This window comes from Eimeria acervulina, genomic scaffold (genome assembly GCF_000499425.1).
Source record: "Eimeria acervulina Houghton genomic scaffold, Eah_scaff239, whole genome shotgun sequence".
Classification (NCBI taxonomy): Eukaryota; Apicomplexa; class Conoidasida; order Eucoccidiorida; family Eimeriidae; genus Eimeria; species Eimeria acervulina.
The window spans coordinates 1-18,754 of record NW_013548389.1 but is presented as its reverse complement, the minus strand read 5'-3'; the positions used below and the strand labels follow the sequence as shown (position 1 = coordinate 18,754).

General features: G+C 48.6%; 2 protein-coding genes across 2 annotated transcripts; one reads left to right on the top strand and one right to left on the bottom strand.

The window, feature by feature from the left end:
* Positions 1-36: 36 nt before the first annotated feature.
* Positions 37-6,007, top strand: EAH_00027650 (cation channel domain-containing protein, putative; the record flags this gene model as incomplete). The annotated part of the gene is made up of 5 exons (XM_013392718.1): positions 37-357; positions 571-779; positions 1,317-1,507; positions 1,671-2,189; positions 2,640-6,007. The coding sequence occupies 5 exons, from the start codon at positions 37-39 to the stop codon at positions 6,005-6,007; spliced, it is 4,608 nt and encodes a 1,535-aa protein (XP_013248172.1).
* Positions 6,008-8,237: 2,230 nt separating this feature from the next.
* Positions 8,238-13,927, bottom strand: EAH_00027640 (kinesin, putative; the record flags this gene model as incomplete). The annotated part of the gene is made up of 10 exons (XM_013392717.1): positions 8,238-9,053; positions 9,347-9,436; positions 9,705-9,846; positions 10,040-10,197; positions 10,445-11,623; positions 11,756-11,881; positions 12,039-12,136; positions 12,451-12,589; positions 13,103-13,206; positions 13,306-13,927. The coding sequence occupies 10 exons, from the start codon at positions 13,925-13,927 to the stop codon at positions 8,238-8,240; spliced, it is 3,474 nt and encodes a 1,157-aa protein (XP_013248171.1).
* Positions 13,928-18,754: the final 4,827 nt, after the last annotated feature.

Sequence of the window (18,754 nt, the reverse complement as noted above, 5' to 3'; positions counted from 1 at the left end):
CTTGAAGGGTTCACTCAAGAAGGATGGTCAGCTACAATGCAAAGCCTTGCAAACGGAGATCACTACACTAACGGAGTTGTAGCATATATTACATTTCCATTAATGGTGGTCATCGGAGGCATGCTGCTAATGAACCTCGGCATAGCGGTACTTTGGGAAGCTTTTGACGCTGCTAATGCGGTTTCCCTTGCTCGCCCCGCAATCTTAAAGGAATCTGAATGGAGGGTATACCAACTGCTAGGGACAGACTGGCTTAAGTATCTCATGGTAGAGCTGAATCAGAGCAAAGACAGCGCTGGAGGCTTGATGCGGTCTGCTCCTTCCGAGGAGACGGATGGTACAGCAGTAGGTGAAAATGTATGTTGTTCAACCTTCAAAAATGCTATTTCCAGCTATTGGTACATGGGCAGAGATTGGTTAAGAAGGGCATTTGAGATTCGATTCCCTGAACAAAAAAAACACATCAATTCTCTCTACAAGGAAGTTAGAACCTTCGCATTTCGTTTAGCTACTCACAAGGTAGCCTCTCCCGTGATGATGATTGTCGTTTTTATTGACTTGGGCGTCCAGTTTGCTCAGAGTGGAAGGAACACTGGCTGGCTTGTCACTGCATTGGACCTCTTCACTAGTACGATGTTCGTGATCGAGTCAATAGTGCTACTACTGGCATTTGGTAGACGAGGAATGAAGAACGGATTTATTTTCCTGGATGTGCTCATTGGAGTACTTGCCATTTTAGATGGATTTCTAGCACTTACATTGTGTTCGACTATCATTGGGTGCAGAGCGTCAGCTGTACAAACCACCGGCCTTTTAGGGGCAATAGCTGTCATTTCGGCCTTGCTGCGCCCATTTCGAATCTTTAAGGTAGTAAAGTGTTTCTGTCCATTGAGGCTAACGGCCGAGATGGTGTGGTCTTTACACAATGCCCTGATACCTTATGTGATGCTGCTCCTCTATTCGTGCGCCATAGTGTCACAGCTGGGACTGTTTTTCTTTTTCGATCCCACATATATATCTGCTCACGCAAATGATGCTTCCCTCGACTTGACGAAGTATTTCAACTTCCAAAACGCGGGAAGCGCCTTGCTCCTCTTCCTCCCTATCCTGACAGGGGAATCATGGCATCTGTTGTTCAAGGAACTGCATCATGTCTACGGTGGAAATGCGGAAAGCGTAACCTTTGATTCCAATCAGTTGTCAGCCTTTGTCCTCTCCTCTCCATCTCGGGTGGCAGTAATAAACACGTTCCTTTATTTTGCTATCCTTTTTTTAAATTGTGTGCTTTTTAACCTGTATGGAGCAATTCTGATCAGCGAGTTTATTCAGACTCAGAAGTCTCTGAGCGTGAAATACGCCGCAAAATTTATTGTCACCTGTCGTAACGCGGGAATCCTCATGCCTGCGGAAGACGCGCTCCAGGGCCAGAACGCCCAGGCACTCTACACGCATGCGAACATGCGCACAAAAGACCAGCGAGACGCGGTTATAAAGGCTATCACTATGGGTGGGCTGCATCTTTCCTTATCACGCAGGTCACGTCCCCCACTGCCAAAAAGCATCGCTTCAGTAGACCTCTGATTTGGGGTCAGTGGGACAGAGCTTGCTTTTTTCAAAGAACTGGAGGACGCTTAGGGCCCCATCTGTTCCTTTGCCACGCATCGTTGCAGGGTCAGACCGAGGAAAGTCTGCAAAGGCGCTGGGAGAGTTGGCACACAAGACATCCGTCGTCCTAGATATCTGCAAGACAGTTGCAAGGAAAAGAAGCAGGCAAGCCGCAAGGGCCAGTTCTGGCAGCCTATCCTGGGGAGGAGACAAGAGCCGCAGCAAGAGCAACAGTCTTATTTCCTTCGCTTCGGAGAAACCTCAGAAAAAGGAGTTAATTAGTGACACCGCTTTTGACAAGGCTGCTGCCGAACGCGGCCTTCCACAATTCTTTGACCGATCGGCAAATAATGCGACTGGCAAGACAAAGCGGGTGTCGAGTTCCTTACAAAAGAACAACAATGGTTATGGCCCAGCCAACATACGGCGAGCAGATGAATCCACTGCCACTGCCTTGCAAATTTCGGACATTGCTAACGGTGGGAAGCTGGGAACAACATACAAGGCAGCCGTCAAATTTGCTGCGGATGACAGCACTGTAGTCTTGCATGATGCTTGCGGTGGCTCAAGAAATCGTTTCACTGGTGGGTAGAGCTGCGCCCTGAGCATCAGTGTACGGACTATTATGGAACGCTTGATAAGGATTTGGCCCCATAGTAGTTAGGGGCCTGCAGCATTAATAAATGCAGTCTTTGAGCAGGAAGAAGCGATCGCATTTCATTCCTCGCCACACCTTTATTGCCTAACAGAACGTGGGAGACTTGCTGTTGCCAAAAAGGCAGTAACTTCCTCATTTTGTCGATGCGAACTGCGTGCAGTAGGCACTCCAGAAGAACTGTCTGTCAGAGAGCTATGTAGCATGTGCTGGAATGCAATTAAGGAGGCCTTCAACCAGGGCAAAATCCTGCTGAAGACAGCAGCAGCTGCAGGACTAGCGCAGTTTACGCCAACGGATCCAGACAGTCCGTTGCTGTACTTGGCTTACGTTGGCCATCTGGTTAGTGCTGACTGTGACGTGCTTTCCCCATATTCAGCCGACTCAACGAGCAACCCAATGAAGACGGAACCCAAATCAAAAGGACTCAATTCGTTAGCAGAACTAAATAACAAGTCAGGATCAACGGTTAGCATCAACGATCGCCCTCGTGACGCTGAAGTGCATCTGCGGCGGCCGGAGTTCCAGCGCCTGCCCAGTTGCATTCAGTTCGTAATCGCGAAGTGTCGCGCTGCTGTTGCACACCTTCAGAACGTGTGCGGAATTACTGGCATGGATTGGCTAAGGCTAATTATCCAAATGGCTTCTTTTTTGGAGCTGATCGTCGACTGTTCCATGAAAAGGGAAGCGTCTTCCAGGCGAGTCTTTGGTTTTGCAGAACTGGGGTTTCAAATCACATTGACGGCGGATATCTTTATACGCTTCAGCGTGAGCGAGAAATCTGGCTTTTTCCGCTCTTGCTTTAACTGGTTAGACTTAGTGTTTCAAGCTGTAGGGTGGATGTTCTTAGCAGCCGCGCTTTCGTTGAGCAGGAACGAGGTGAACGCAAAGATGGTGGAGACCGCTTATTTCCGATTTGCTCAATGCACTCGCGTGGTTCGTTGCATCTGGATTCTCCGCCTTTTCAAAGGGACAGGCATGCACAGATTGGTCCTTGCAATGCAGGTGGCCTTACGAAGAATACTTCGGCTGTCCTTCATCTTCCTTTTGTTAACCACATTTTTTGCTCTTAACTTTCGGTTTTTCCTGCAGCCAGTAGCAGGTGCTTCTCCGAAAGTACCTTTGGAGCATGCCAATCTCACAAGCCTTGGCGAGAGCTTCCTGAGTGTATTTATTCTTACCACCTCTGAAGGCTGGCCAGGCGTCCTTACGGACTTCCTGGATCTCGGAGAGAGCCACCGCTTGCTAACGATATTCCTTTGCATTCTTGTGGTTGCTTTGCTTAGCGTTTTAGTCGTAAATTTGTTCGTTGGCATTATTGTGGATGTGCTGGACCAAGAACAGGCCAACTTGGAATACACTGGGGGAGTCAGGAGCGCAACAGTCCTCCGTTGGAACGAAATGCAACGAGCTATTTTCACATCAAACATTATAACCGAGATAGTGGAACAGCGTGGTGGAGATAGGCGAGGGGGTGACACGTATGGCGAAGGACTGGAAGCAAGAGAATCGCTAAAGCGAATCATCACCAGCAAACAGTTCGATGTAGCAGTGGCAATAATTTCCTTTTTGTCGTGTTTGACAATGTTAGCGGCGGGAGCATGGGCCGAGAGCGACATACGGTGGTCCTTTCCCAGCTACCAAATATGGATTTTCTGGATTAACGCAGTCGTCGTTGTAGTATTCGTCATGGAGCAGTGTGTGCGGCTCGCAGTTTTCAAAATGGCACTTTTTCAGAAGGGCGTCTACATTGTGGACCTGGCGGTTGCAGGAAGTTCGCTGGTAGCCCTACTTGTGGGTTTGGCGACCTCTTTGCATACTGCTTTCCCTTCAGAACCTCTCTGGCCCGTTGCCTTTAGGATGATTCGGGTTGCGTATGTGGCTTGCCATCATCTTCCCGTAATGCGTGTGATTTCTATCTCAATGTTTAATGTGTTTGGCTCCCTCTGCAGGGTTACGTTGTTTTTGTTCATCACTATCTTTTTTTATGGGTTGTTTGGGACATGTCTGTTCTATGACGCGCTTGTAGACCCCAATCAACATTTTTGCTTTGCGTCGCTTGGGGAAAGCTTTCTGCTGCTCCTATCTTTCTCAACGGGCGAGGTCTGGCACGACACCGTGCTGAAAATCCGGGCCCTCTACTGTGAAAGGGACTTGCCACTCCTTGGATGGTCCATCTTGCCCTACGCAATATCGTTTGTTGCAGTGGCTTTTCTGCTGCTTATGAATTTGTTCACGAGTACTGTGCTGAAGGGCTACGTCGATGCAAAACGAAACCAATCTCTATGGAAGGTCGCCCAGCAGCAACAAGAGTTGCTCAATAAGTGGAAGCTACGGGAGATGAAGCTAAGCTGGCTCCCGATCCATGTAGCTGTACAAGTTTTGGCAGAAGTATCACCACCCATAGGCTTCAAGGACCTTTATGTTGAATTGGGACCTCGCCGGATGCAGGCTATTCTTGCAAATTTGGCTGTATATCCTCTTCCAGTCCACCGAAACAGTGTGCACATCAGAGACATGGTGCTTACTACCACGTGCCGCGCCTGCGAGGCTCATGCTCAGCGTAGAGGACCGCTTTCTGCATGCGATGCCTTCCAGAACGAGCAGAAGGTGGAACTGAATCCACGGCTTGTTAACGCATGGATAAGCCGCTTTAGCGATGCTGATGTAGCGACGGAATTCAATATCCTCCAATATCTCGCGGCGCTCCAAATTCAAGCATTCTGGAGGACGCAAAGATTGCTGCAACGCAAAAGTGTATCCGACCAGCTAGGATACATGAAACACTTATTATTTCTTCTCGAAACTTCGGCACCCATTTGCGCGCGAAGAAAATCAAGGAATGAGGGCCGGCGCAGTACTCTTCGTCGCAAACGCGGGACTAAAACAGGAGGGTCGTTTCTCCAGAAGCCCAGTGGCCTAACTCAATTAGGGACGTTCAAGTTGGCTCCAGAGAAAAGAGATAGGCTTAAAAGCGTTTTCAAGAACGGAGCATGCGGGCGTCTGATCAGGCATCCAGAGCGAGGGCAAACGGATTCGACAGTTCCAGTTCAAATTCAGCGGTCTTCGTTGTCAAACGAAGAACGCCTTGCTCAAGATGAACAACGGCAACGTCAGAAGTCACTGCTGCACCGCAGTGAGGCAAGCGAATGCATCACCGACCTTACAGAGCTGGGAAAGGTGTCAAGTGGGCATCACCTGCACCTTGATAGAGAGTCCTCTGTTCAGAGGCATCCCGGGCAAGGAGATGATTCCTCGAGAGCCGAGAGCGTAGAGGAGAGGTCCTCCCCACGTAGGCGCTCCAGCACAATCGTTCCTGGAGCTCAACAAGATTCATCAACGGATGGTACCGTAGCTGATAAGGGGGCACGCTTGTCGACGACAAGTGCGGCAGGGCTCCCGCTAAGATCAACTGTTGCAATGCACTCTTCTGCAGAAGAATTTTTTCAAGTCGTGGAACCCAAAACTATTACAGCGCCAAGGCGATCAAGCATGAGGGCCCCAAAGCCGTTCGTGCCTGTGCAGCAACCGCGTAGAAGCCTGCGCATCATCCCTGTTACACCGCAGTTGCAGCAAGCATCCACTTCTAGTGCCGATCAGGCCGAAGGGATCGAGCATCCCAGACGAAAAGGACAGTCCGTACAATTTACAGGTGTTGAGAAGGTTGAGCTCCAGCAACTTCTAGCGCCAGAGCTAGCTCAACACTGCAGCAGCGATTCGGTGGACGATACAGACAGCAACAGCTAACATTTTCAACGTCATTTCACTGGATCAGGGTGCTGCTTTTGCAGTGCTTGGTGTTCCGTGTATCGCCTTGGAGGCCTCAAAGACCATTGTTTTGCCACTGGAAACGTAGATAACCCCTCACCCACTGCCAGGAGAGTTTATCTTTAGTGCCGCACGAGGTGCTCTAGGACCTGGTCAACAGCGTAACTACTACAGAGATACAGCATGTTTAATTTCATTTACAACGTCACTAGTCTTACTCCCTGTCTTTCGAATCTCACTGCCTATGTTCTTTGCATGCGGCACAATGCACGGGCAAAAATCTTGCACAAACAGGATCAATTTGACGCCAGGGGTATGGTTGTAAAATTCTCACGAGATAGATTACTACCATACGCTAAATTTCCAGTCAAATCAAGGACATGGCACAAGACTTAAGTACTCATCACTTTAAGCAGTAAGCTGGCCAGTTGCCACGCGCCGTTATCACGTTCGCCTCGAATGAGTAAAGTACAATGTGTAACGAGGACTACTTTCAGCACCACAGGTTCCCTAAACAGCGAGCATGCTCAATCTATGAATTTCCTTTCCGCATTTTGCGTTGCCTTAAAGAATTTGGGCTCCATAACTCCTTAAAACTGTTGCCTAAATGAGCAAGGGACGGTGGTTCTGGAAGCGTGTACGGGTTAAACTTAATTATTTGATGCCAGAGTTACTGCGAAGTATTGATTATAATAACAATTGCTTATAATTAAGAACCCGAACAAGGATGAACTAATCTTGTCCAGAATGAAATCTAGATAAGTCTATATAGGGGTTCGAACTGGCTGATATTGCAAAATCATCAGAAGAGATGACACTAGCGGTGAAACGCTTGTCGAATTCGGAGCTAGCTTGTTCTCCTCGAAATGCGTGGAGGCGTAGCTATTATTAATACGTATTTAAGGTGGTAAAGCACTATATATAATATTTATATATTAAATAATATAATAATTATATATAAACTAATAATACCTAGTTATGTTTTAAAATAAGTGAGACTATTGAGGGAAATCTCGAAAGTCCAAAAGCAAACAGCCCACATCACAAGTTAAGGTTTTTAAAAAGTATTTTTAACACAAAAAGAAATTTCATTTCATTTTTAATTAGGAGGCCAGCTTAGGAGCAGTTATCCTTTAAAGAGTCCGTAATAGCTTGCTAAATTAGAAATTATGTACTAAAAATGAAAGAAAAAGAATAATGTACATAAACTGAGATTTATATTTAAATCGATGGAGGAGCGTTCTATATTCAAAAGACAAAAGTGGAAGCTTTTGTAGAAAAAGTAGAAAAGAGAATGGCAACCTGAGTAGCATAAATATAAGTAAAAACGAATGCTCCGAAAGCTAAAGGGTTTCCATAGCTAAGTGCTAATAAAAGCAAAGGCTGTTAGCTAATGAACTGTGAAGAGCGCAGTGTATATCATGCATTGAAGCCTAATGGAAGTCTACCGGCATCCTCCCCTTTTTTACCCATGAAATGTTTTCTTGATGACCGCCACAACAACTGAGCTACTAACCCGGTAATGGGTTCAGAGGTTCAGCGTCCCTTTGGACGGTCAAATGGCGAACGTTCTATAATAATAATAAGCGCATCTCCTTCGGTTAACCAGCTGAAGGGTGTGCCAGCTGGCGTGATGGATTAGGGCTTTCCGTGCGTGGAGCGGACCATCGGGGCTACACATCAGGCATCTTCTATGTTGACCACACTGGCGCGTGCTGCGCTGCTCCACAGAAAGCCGTGCATACTGTCCCTATTCGACATGCTTGATCCTGATGTTTGCTACTCCTCTATGCTGCCCTCTCCTCGTTCATCGGGTGGAGAACATTTTTTGGAGGTCTCACTAGTGGAACTAACTTTATCACGATTGGCTTGACTGCGCCAACTTCGAGGGAATTTGCAAAACGGATACTTTTAGGCCACAAGAAGCGACTTCAATCTGAGCTATGGTGCGTAATCAATCGGCCAAAAGGCTGCAGGAAAATGCTTTGTACTTGCAACCCGTTTGGTGCACCCACTCTGCACCGTCAGCTACGCCACGCGCGGTTAACGTTTTTCCAATCAAATGGGCGCGAAAAGACTGTAGCGTCTGCGTAGCGAAATATCAGCATGCACGGAATCGTGGCTTAACTCAAGCCACCTCAGAAAAAAGAGTTTTCAAGTTGCACGACTGTTTCCCTGGGCAGCTGATATTTGGCTGTTTCCATCCATGCTACGCTGACTCAACGTCTTCGTCGCTTGCTGTTTCTACCGGTGCTCTTGGTGACCCTTCCTCAGGGGTTTCTGCTCCATGACGGATCTGTTCTGTTGCTTCAGCTGATTCGGCAGGGTCAGATTCAGCCGCTTCCGCCACGACGGCCTCGCCAGCATCAATCGCAGTTGCATCAGCAGCGTCGCTCACCAGAGCACTGTCCTCATTTGATGCAGAAGCTTGGTCTGTCGCCTCTGCTGCTTGGGCCTCGTGTTGGTCCGCACCTTCCGACACATCAGGTTCTTCTGCTGCTGGGGCTTCATGTTGGTCCACATCTTCCGGCAGTGCAGGTTCTCCTGCTGCTGGAGCCTCATGTTGGTCCACATCCTCCGATACAGCGGGTTCTTCGGCTGCTGGAGCCTCATGTTGGTCCGCATCATCCGATAAAGCCTGCTTGCTGCTACCACCTTCCTGAATCTCAACTGGAGGTTCAACAATATTGATATTGGTTAGTTTTTCCTGTGCTTCTTGCTCGCCTTCAACTTCATGTATGCTCCCTCCCATGTCATTTGTATGCAATTTGTCTTCTCCTCTAGCCTGCTCGATTCCTGCTTTGTGTAACAATTCGTCGAGTGATCTCCCCTGCATCCTGAGTGCCGTATTAATTTTCTCCAGCAGCGCTTTCTTCTCATTCAGTTCTTCCTCAAGTTTGTGCATTTCTCTGCTTTTGTCGCCCTTGCCCTTGCCTGTCTTGTCGACAAACTTTCCGCTCACCTCAAATATCAGTGCACCAGAGAGCCACTCAAAGGCCACATCATTGGCGTTCAGGCTGAACTCCTGAAGCAGAGCAGAAATGTAAGCCTACACTTGTTCAGCTTAACGGTCTCATTAAATTTCTAGTGAGTCGTTCTTCCTATAGGAATTAGTCGTGCTGTCGTGCCATTTCGGCGTGGAAATGCATAGTGTTCTGTTGTTCCCCATGGCGCTACACGCCTATGTGCACGAGCTGCTATGGCTATCTCTGCGCACGAGCATCCACCGTACGCCTTTGAAAAACCGATGAAATTTGCTGTTAGACTGCCTTTTAAAACGCAGCGCAGGAAGGCTTCACAGTGACTGATCTTGCTTACTCTCGAACTGTTGAAGACAACGTCTCTGCTTTCCTCTTCGAGGGAAACTGTAGACACTTCTGTCATTCCGTCTAGCCAGCGGTATAGGACCTGCGTGCCAATTTTTTTTGACAAAACAGCATCAACGGGAAATAGTTCCTAGCGTGCATTTACCTTCCGTGCCAATGCAGCAGTAGATGGAAAACTCGATTTTGCAAGACAGGGAGAACGGTTTTGGCGCATGCCGATTGTCTGTATACGCAGCAATCTGGATGCAGTCAAAGCTGGCTGTCGTTCTTCCCTTTGCCCCATTCTGAGAGCCACGCCATTGTTTGTGACTGCTGCTGCCAGTCAATAAGTTGACAATGAACAGTCATACCTGTGGATGTCGGCATGACTTCTCCGGCAAGTTATTTGCAGAATGCACAGAGACAGTGATTGTCAGCTCGCGGCCTTTCAGGTCTTCCACGGAATCGAAATCATCAATATCTTCGATGCGGCGAGCCATCAACTCGTCCTCTCTAAACACAGCGAAAACCAATTTTGCATCGAGTGGCTGGAGCATGTTTCTTTTTCTATGTCGCGGGGCTCAATTCTCTAGATCTGCTGATGCCCAGACCTTCGCTGGTTCTTCGTCACAGTGAGTGTAGGGAGTCGCGTGCCATAGTGGACATGCGGGGTTGAATGCAAATTGCCAACTACTGTAATATCTACCCATCTATTTCAGGTCTTGTTGGAGCGACTTGAATATCGATTGATAGAACAAGAGTTCCCCGTTTTTGTCCTTTGGAGTCGAAGATAGGGAATTGCTCTTTCTCTATGGGGAGCAAGCTTCGAATTGTTTCTAGATAAACATAGGCTTGGCCCACCACCTACAGCAAAGGCATCAGAAGGTAAAAATACATACACCTAACGGTTAATCTTCAGGGCGTAAAGCCTATACCTACTGCGCCCAAACCTCATCAAGCTCCTGAGCAGAGCAGTCCTACGCACAAGCAAGTTTATTGAGAGCTATGCCTAACGTTTCTCCTATGCTCCGCATTCCTGCAGTAGGGCTTTTTTGACTCCCTTACTAGGTTTTCCCCATGTCCTCTAGCTCACTAATGGCCATCGTCTCACCTGGTATGATTCTGGATCCGGTGCAAAGGGGTCTGCTACGTCATCCGGTAATGCAAACGGTTGGCCTGGCTCGGGTGTCCAATTAGCATAAATTTCTCGCATTTCAAAGACCTTTCTTTCAAACAAGTCCAGAGACCAGAGCTGAGTTATGGCCGAGTCCATCCGATCAACTCTGATCATAATCTCCGATCTTTGCATTACTGTCCCTCCTAGGGTTGCTCTAGCACTCCGCCCTACCGCATCTCCGCGAACTGTCAGTTTAGGAGAAAAGAAAGCTCCAACTCCTAGCTCTTGTGCAATCATATTTGCTTCATCAACAAGAAGGGAAGTTTTTGTCATTATTTCCTCCAATTCAATTCTGGCGGCTCTTTCTTCCTCCCTTCTGGCATCTTCTTCTGCCCGTTCCTTTCGTATTCTTAGCTCTCGCGCGGTCAATTCTTCTTGTCTACTCTGCAGCTCCCGCTGTATTTCCTGCTTTTCTTGTTCCAGTTCTCGTAATTTCTCCTGAATTACCTCCTGCGATTCACCACTTGCTAACAGCTCTTGTTCCTTCTGCTCCAATTTTTTAAGCAGTTCGCGTCTTTCCGTTTCCAACGAACTCTTCTCGGTCTCTAGCTCTTTCAGCATCTCTTGAAATTTTCTATCCTTTTCTCTATCTGCCTCAGTTTCTTGTGGCTGTCCGTATGCCCCCATCTGGTCTTTTTTCACCTCCTTCATAGCATCCTCCCACAACGGCATGGACTTATCCATATCAAATGGGTCCATAAACACATACAGATTGTTGTGCCCAAACAGAATTCTGTCCTTATGTTGCAGCTGCCTTTCGTCGCCCTCCTGCATTTCCATGCCATTCACCATTGTCTTCCCTACTGCCGTCAACGTTACGCAAAAAGATACATCTTCTGGATCTTCGGCGTCGTTCTGTATTTTTTGACACGTCACAGTAGCATGGCCTGCTACCACACCCAATCCACCAATACGGAAGGTGGGAACCTCTTCCCCCTCTGCCTTTCCGAAAGTGCTCGATCCTTCTTGTATTACGCACACTATCTTTCCGGTAAGAAAAGGGTCTTCGTTTAGGTTTTGTAGAGTGGGAAGTGTCATCTCGACGTTCTTTTCCAGTTTCCCAGCGGCTGCTGCCCTCTTCTTCTCCTCCTCGATTTTTTGTTGCCACGACATCTGCAAAATGATGGTGGAAAGAACACGTTGAACCTCTGCCTAGTCGGCGTGTGAGTGTGCGATCTTCATTTCTGTCAGCTATAGGGTAAAGGCGCCCAGGCAAAATGGAGACCCACACACAAAAAAACGTACTGTCATTTCTTCCATAGCCCGCTTATTTGCCTCAATCTCTTCTTCGTACTGTTTTCGCATAGCCTCTAGCAGAGCCGGGTCGGGCTCTGAACCGCCGCTTGGGGCTGGCAAGGCACCTCCCATAGCCTGAGCAGGTTGACTGACAGATCTCCAAGCAAACCTGTGGTTTCAGGATGAGGGGTCCAGGCAGTGTATATCTTATGTCCATGGTGGCGCAAAACGTTATGGTTATGAATAAGGAAGCCAATTTTTGATATCTTGTTGAGGATGATATTCCATGTACCTTTTTGAGGCGCTCGTTCTCTTCCCGTAACTCTCGAATAAGTTTTTCAAGTGGGTTCTCGTTGACTACGGCTTCATTTTTAATTTGTTTTACTCTATCTGAGCGCACAGGTTGGGAGCCAATATCTTAAAGAATTCACCACGCATTTGCTCGTATGAGAACTATATTACCTTCGCTTCATTAACTAGTTCATTCCCTCCAGGCAGTGTTTCTGGTTGCAGGTTGGTGGCACGAGCAGTCATCAAATTCCCAAGAGGGGTGGGTCCAAAGCTGGAATGAGTCACAACAAAATGTCGAAATGCAGTCTGCAAGAGTGCCGACGAAAAAAAGCCGGGAATGTTCGCTTCTCGCGCACATGTACCTCCTTACTGCATTTCAGCGCATTTTCTCTGTGGGCAGCTGTGTTGTTTACCTGCATAACGGAGAGTGCTTAAAGTCTCTTCGTAATTGACAGAAGCTGGGGAAAGAGCTGCTATCATGCACGTTTTACTATTTCCTCCAAGTGCAGTTTGCAGAATGCGCGTCAACGCAGAGTCGCGGTATGGCACCACCTGCATTCATGCATTAGAAACTGCGCGGAATCCTTATTGCAGCATGCCCACGCGCTGTTCACTTATGGGCGCTGGCGGGCCTGAACGGTTTCGGACCCTCCTGGATCCACATCGGTTAGCCTATTCAACCGGCATAGTTTACTAAAATTTTGGCTTCAAGCGTAGTTGAGACTTTGTCACGAAGATTACCTGCCCAGGTTTCAGTTTCCCGGCTGCTTTGTCTGCAAGGGCAGAAATGACGTTGCCGAGGGCGCTGAGACTCTGATTGATAGCGCAACCTTCTTTGAGCCTGTCTCCCGTGGCCCCGGTAGACCCAGCCCTCTCACTACCGGCCAAATCTACCAGATTGATTTCGGAGCACTTTTGTGAAACGGGCTCTCCTGAAGTGGCTGCGAAGGACAATGTCGCCGGAAGCTCGCGAGGAGTAAAAGAAAAGCTAGTATCTAAACACGCCAAAACCTGCTCTGGCTAGTTTGTCCGCAACTAAGTGATTTAGCTTATAATTTTGTGTACCATACGATCTACGGTGACTTGGCGGAAGCAGATTTGCAGAACCGTGTGCGCACGAGATGACGTGGCATTCATCAGCGTAGCGCCAACAGTGCGATTGGCCGTGCCTGCAGAGAACCTCAAAATATCATCCTAAAGCTGGAGCTCCGATCACTTTGCCAAGCGGCTGCACACAACCTGCGCTTGATGAGCGTGCAGCAAAGTACCTTCATCTAATTTGGCTTGAATTGCTGCATACGAGTCCACAGGGCATTTGCTTAAGTCTTGCACGAATGTGCCTAGCTGAGGAGTGTGCCGGATTTTCAGTCCTCCTTTGGGTCGCTTGTCCATCGGTTGAAGCAAGTCTTGCACTTGTTCGTTGTATATCTCCAACATGCTTACTAGAACCTCAGCTTGGAGGCTAGGATCTGTATTCTGTTGTATGCGTTGGAATATTTCTTCACATGCTCGCACGATAATCCCCTTATTTGCGCCATACCCAACCATGGAATAGCTCTTTCCAGCTCCAGTTTGGCCGTAGGCGAAAAGGCATGCATTATACCCCTCGAAGGCGTTGTTCAACACATCTTTACCCACATCTTGATACACCTTATGCTGGTCTGCATACTTAGTGCTGCTTGGCCTACAATACCCTGTTTCGTCCACCTCAAACCCGTCATGTGACCAATATGAATAATCGAAGGCAAAAGTTCTGTTTGGATTTTTCGCGTCATCTTTGTTTTCTATAGTTGTGCTTTTCCCCTCCATAGAGATGCAAAGAATTGCATTCATGTTCTTCTCGCGGTCGTTGAAGGGACGAACCCGCACAGCGACCTTTACAGACGACATCTTCCCCGCAGTTTATTGGCAGCGGACAAAGCATAAATATCAATTTCTGCTAGCCTCCAGAGCAAAACGTATGCGTACACCTCTGTAGTTTTTCGGCCAGCTTGAGCGGCGATGTGCACGTGTCGCCTGGCTTATTACATAAGGCACACACGAATCAACTGTGGACTGGCATGAAAGCCCAATATCAGGGGCTGCATTGGCATTAACGGTTATTGGCAAATAATATGCAGAGCATGCCTTTTACAAAACCAAAAATGGGACAACGCCACACACGCTGGTGTGCACACCTCCCACTCAGGGGATATCGGGAAGCTGCGCAGGCGCGAGCAGCATTTACGAAGTCGCAAGCCAGAAGCAATTATTTATCCTGCACTGAAGCGCCATTTTACTCATATCTTTCCATAGTTTATGCCCAAATATGTTAGGGAAGCCGAGTCTACCAATATACGGAGCCCATAAATTCTCCGTTTCAGGAGACAGGCACTAGAGGCGGCGAGTCGCAGACCGCACCTAAATCACGTCTCGCACCCGTTGCGAGTCTTCTCCGATTTAGCAGTACGCTTAAAGCAATATAATGTATCAGCAATAATTAAGGGCAAAAAGTGTCTTACGGGGATGCACACTGCTATTTTTCTAGCAGGCAAGTCAGCGGGGACTGTTTGCCATGGGAGGTTGTTGGCACAAGTAGTGCAGCCTGAAAGTTCCACTACAGCTAATAAAAGAATCAGGCAAGTGAAAAATCGGTATGATTTTACTGGAACACCACGCAGGAGGCCAGGGGCACAGGTGCTTCGCAGAGACCCCCGGACCCAATATGCAGCACCGCAGTGTCCAGAGGCTTTGCAGCCGCCCCTAATTTCGACGTGTAGCAAAACTGGTAGATTTTAGAATGGGAATCTTGTGAGTTGCGATAGATTCAAAAGGGACGTGACAATAATTATCGAAAAGCTCCTCAAATATCCACGCAGTCTGCAAGCTTGCTCGGCACAGTTGCTCAGGCGCCCAGTATTGGAGGGGACAGGTAACGGCCTGTCATGGGTTGCAGTTCATCTTGCTGTACCCCCACTTACAAAAGAATCCGCGCTAACCAGCTCGAGATACGCCATGCAACACAACGGCAACGGCGGTTTGAAACTGCTTTACTGGATTTACCTAACTCCGCCTGTGCCTTACGCCAGCAGTCCCCTTAGGTAGCGTTCCTAACCTGGGGTCCTGGACTGGCACGGCCGCTCAGGGAAGGCGTTGCCAGCGGGAAGGCAGCTGTGACCACCTGAGGTTCCTTGTACTCAATGTGCTTGAGAACTGAAAACCGTGCGAGTTGCGCGTAACGTTCAACTTGCGGTCAAAGGCAGCTTCGTTGACCGATCTCTAGTTGTCGGGTGAGTAGGGGCATTTGCAGCAAGGTCTTACTGCGAGATGAAAATAGCAGGACTCCTCGCCGCTCCAGTCTCTAGATCTTCCTCCCCTGTCATGCATTCTCCTGCAGGCAGGAAGAGACCAGACTGTTCCGTCAAGCCTGCTCTCTTACTACCTTCACATACTGGAATTAATGAGGGTGCTGTACTGCGCGTGTACACTGCCCCTATAACTTCGCTTTGCATCTGTTGTAGAAAACCTTTCGGGGCTCCTCGACTTAAGATGTCATCTAACTTGTGCTACAAAATGATGATGAACTGTGTGCAATAAATGTCTTCTATTTTGAATCCCGCTCAAAGTGAGAGCGAATGTAAGCGACAATCCCCTAAATAGAACAAGCTGGGAAGGTCGGCGCCCTGGGGATCCCAAGCCCCTCACAGGCTGAGTATGATCCTCAACTGCGGCTGTACAAACGGTAGCTGGTACCTCTTTTGTGTCACAACAACGGGGCTTGGCCTCGCAACGACAGCTTAAGAATGGATCAGCTTCCCCCGATGAGTCCGCCTGTCCCCTCATCCCCTTTACACGTTGGGATGACAAGAGAGTCGAACACTGTGGTGAAGTGCGCGAAAAAGAATGCGGCCAATGAGCGAGCCCAAGCCCATATGCATTCTGTCTTATCTCTGCTGAGCCTGTCAGGTTATGAGTAATACTGTAGAAACCCTCCTAAATGAACCAGGCGTTTCATTAATCCTGACCTACGTCTGGTAAGCTTCACCTAGCTAGTCCCTGTCATCTTCCGCATCACTGCCACTAAGGCAATTTCTCGGCCTGCGCAACACGGGTAGCTCTTGCGGATCACCATCACGGGACAAAAGACCGGTGCCAACGAGGTCTCTGTGCTTTTACAGTCCGCAATCTGCCTCCCTATCTTGGCCGTGCGACCTTACGTCCATCGATGGACAAGATTAGCTATTTTATCCGCACGTGTTGCCAGCCCTTTCGGCTCAAACTCTGCCAACTGCCATCATCACCACGACAATGTTTATGCGAGCCTCGTTCTCGGCGCATTCTCATACCCCAGTTATCGCTAAGAAATTGCACTTCTCTGGCGTTGAATCCCATGGTCTCTTCCAGCGGAGATCTACTCTTAACCACCGCCTGGTACTTTGGACAACTGCCCGTTGGTTGGTCCATAGGCCCCGAGGCATTCTAAGAATGAACAGCAAGCTACCTGTTGGCCTCATAGCATAGCGCAGATTCTAGCTTTATCATTTCGGCCACCTGCTGGCTAATCACTCGGAGGGCTCCATGGCGTGGTTAAAGCAAGTGCATGTTGTTCTAGCTCCCTGCAGAGTGGATTCTGAGAGCACCGTAAATATTTAGCATCTCAATAAAGGCTAGCGTGCATATCAAAGGAAACTTATGCTTGCCTTCACTCGGCGGCGCACGCAAGCCAATGTTTTTGTTGCTTTCAAAGCACCTTGCAGTGATAGGAAGAAGACTGGGCAACTCGCGGCCGCTCTAGTCGCTCGTCAGCCGCAGGCCTTGGTACCACGTTGATAAGGACGCCTGCATACTAGAGGGGCGGTTGCAGACCATCCTGGCGTAATCAGCCCCGTCATACTGGAGAAGTAGAGCAGGGATTCTTCGCTCCTCCAGAGCCGTACTGCAGCCCTCATATGCGCCAGATAGCTCTACTTGCTAATGGCACGTCCTTGCTTCGAATTTTAGACACAAAGATGGTTATATCTCAGCACGGGTACCACTTTCTGGAAACAAACCGGTCCCTCAAAGGCCTCAGAGGCTAGCTCGGATGCGGGATTAGTCCCAGAATGCCAATGCGAGGAGCTGTGGCAAAATATTTAAAACGTCTTGCAAACTGGTCTAGTGTTCGTGCACATTGGGGCTGTGGATGCCGGCTCGTGCGAGAGAAGAGACACCAAGGGATAACGCACGGAGGGCAGAAAATCCGGCAGTCAGAGAACTGCCGGAATCCACTAAGAGGAGCATTTTCCTCTGTAACGAAGGGATTACGTCGTTCTAGAACTGGGGAATTGGATAACTTACATATTGGATGGAGGCTGCGTGAAAACCAATCCGCCCAACAGGAAAGCAAAGCAAGAGGAAATAGCCCTGAATCCCAGGAAATGTGCGGCACATTGAAACGCTGAAACAAAGTGACTAGCTCAATTGCAGGCCGGTCTCAACCCAGCTGTGCTCTTGTTTGTGTTTGCGGTTTACCGTTCTCAGTTCATCGTTGAGCTTCAAGTCAACTCTGTAATTTACATATAGGCTCGGAAGTTACTGGCGGCACTTATTGCAAGCTGCGAGGCCAATCTAAAATGTGGAGCTATGCTGCAGATGCGCAACGCACTTTTCCATTAAGTGGGGTTCCCTGACCGACGAGCCTTCGGCACTGGAAGACAGGAGTGGCAGGTCGGTAAACCAGTGGCCCAAAGGTGCGCACCTAATTCAGAAATGGATCTTAATACGAGGATACAGAGCTTCTCGCCTGGACTAGCTCATCACGACAATCCTAGAAATTTCTTGTGTGAGGCAGTGTAGGTTACGCAAGCGACCTCCCTACCGTACTGATTGGGCACTACCTTCCTTAAGGCTATAGCCGTGCTCCTCTCAGTGCTTCTATCTGCGCTTTCCAGAATAACTGAAGTGAAATGAGTGACCGAAGAAGCAAGAAGGGGGGACACTCCAGCCCGTTGCAGAGATGCAACCGAAAACGAGGAAAAAATCCATGAGCTTCGCGCTGAACTTAGTACGAGCATGGACCTGTGGGACTTTACCCGGTCCACACTCGCGGAACAGCAAACGTGGGACCACCTGGAGGCAATTGTCACCCAAGCGTTCAAAAACGAGAAGCTACCAGCAGGTCGTCCACCCGTTGGACATCAATCGAGCTTATCGAACTGATTCATATCACAGACGCAAGCCTTGTTCTCACGTACAGGAGATCCGTCGCGCTCCAAACCGCTGATAAGTAAGGGGAGGCAAAGTTTCAACGTCAACTAGCGCGATTGGACACAATCGGGTTGTTATGAAAAAACACACAAGGCGCACGATTCGCGATGAGCTCAAGCCCCTGATCAATATGATGATCAAGCAAATGTTTCCGATGCCCCGGTTTAAACAAGTCGTCAATAACCGTTTGATTTTACCTCCCTGAGATGTCTGGCATCTGCGGAAATTCCAAACTTGCAGTCTCAGAGATGAGTGCATCTCATGTGCGTGATATACCCAGTCGGCTGGCGAATGCATATTGAGAATTGCTCTTCAACGTGACAGGCGCTCACCGCGCTTCAGTGAATGCGGGTGGCATAGTATTGAAAATTGCTAATATGCTTGCGCCCAGCGGCACTGTGCAAAGGTACTGCGGGCATTTGCACCCTGCGCTTTGAGTGCTGCGCGAGGAAAAGTGTTTCGTATAGGCAGATAAAGGTTCGGCTTCGAAAG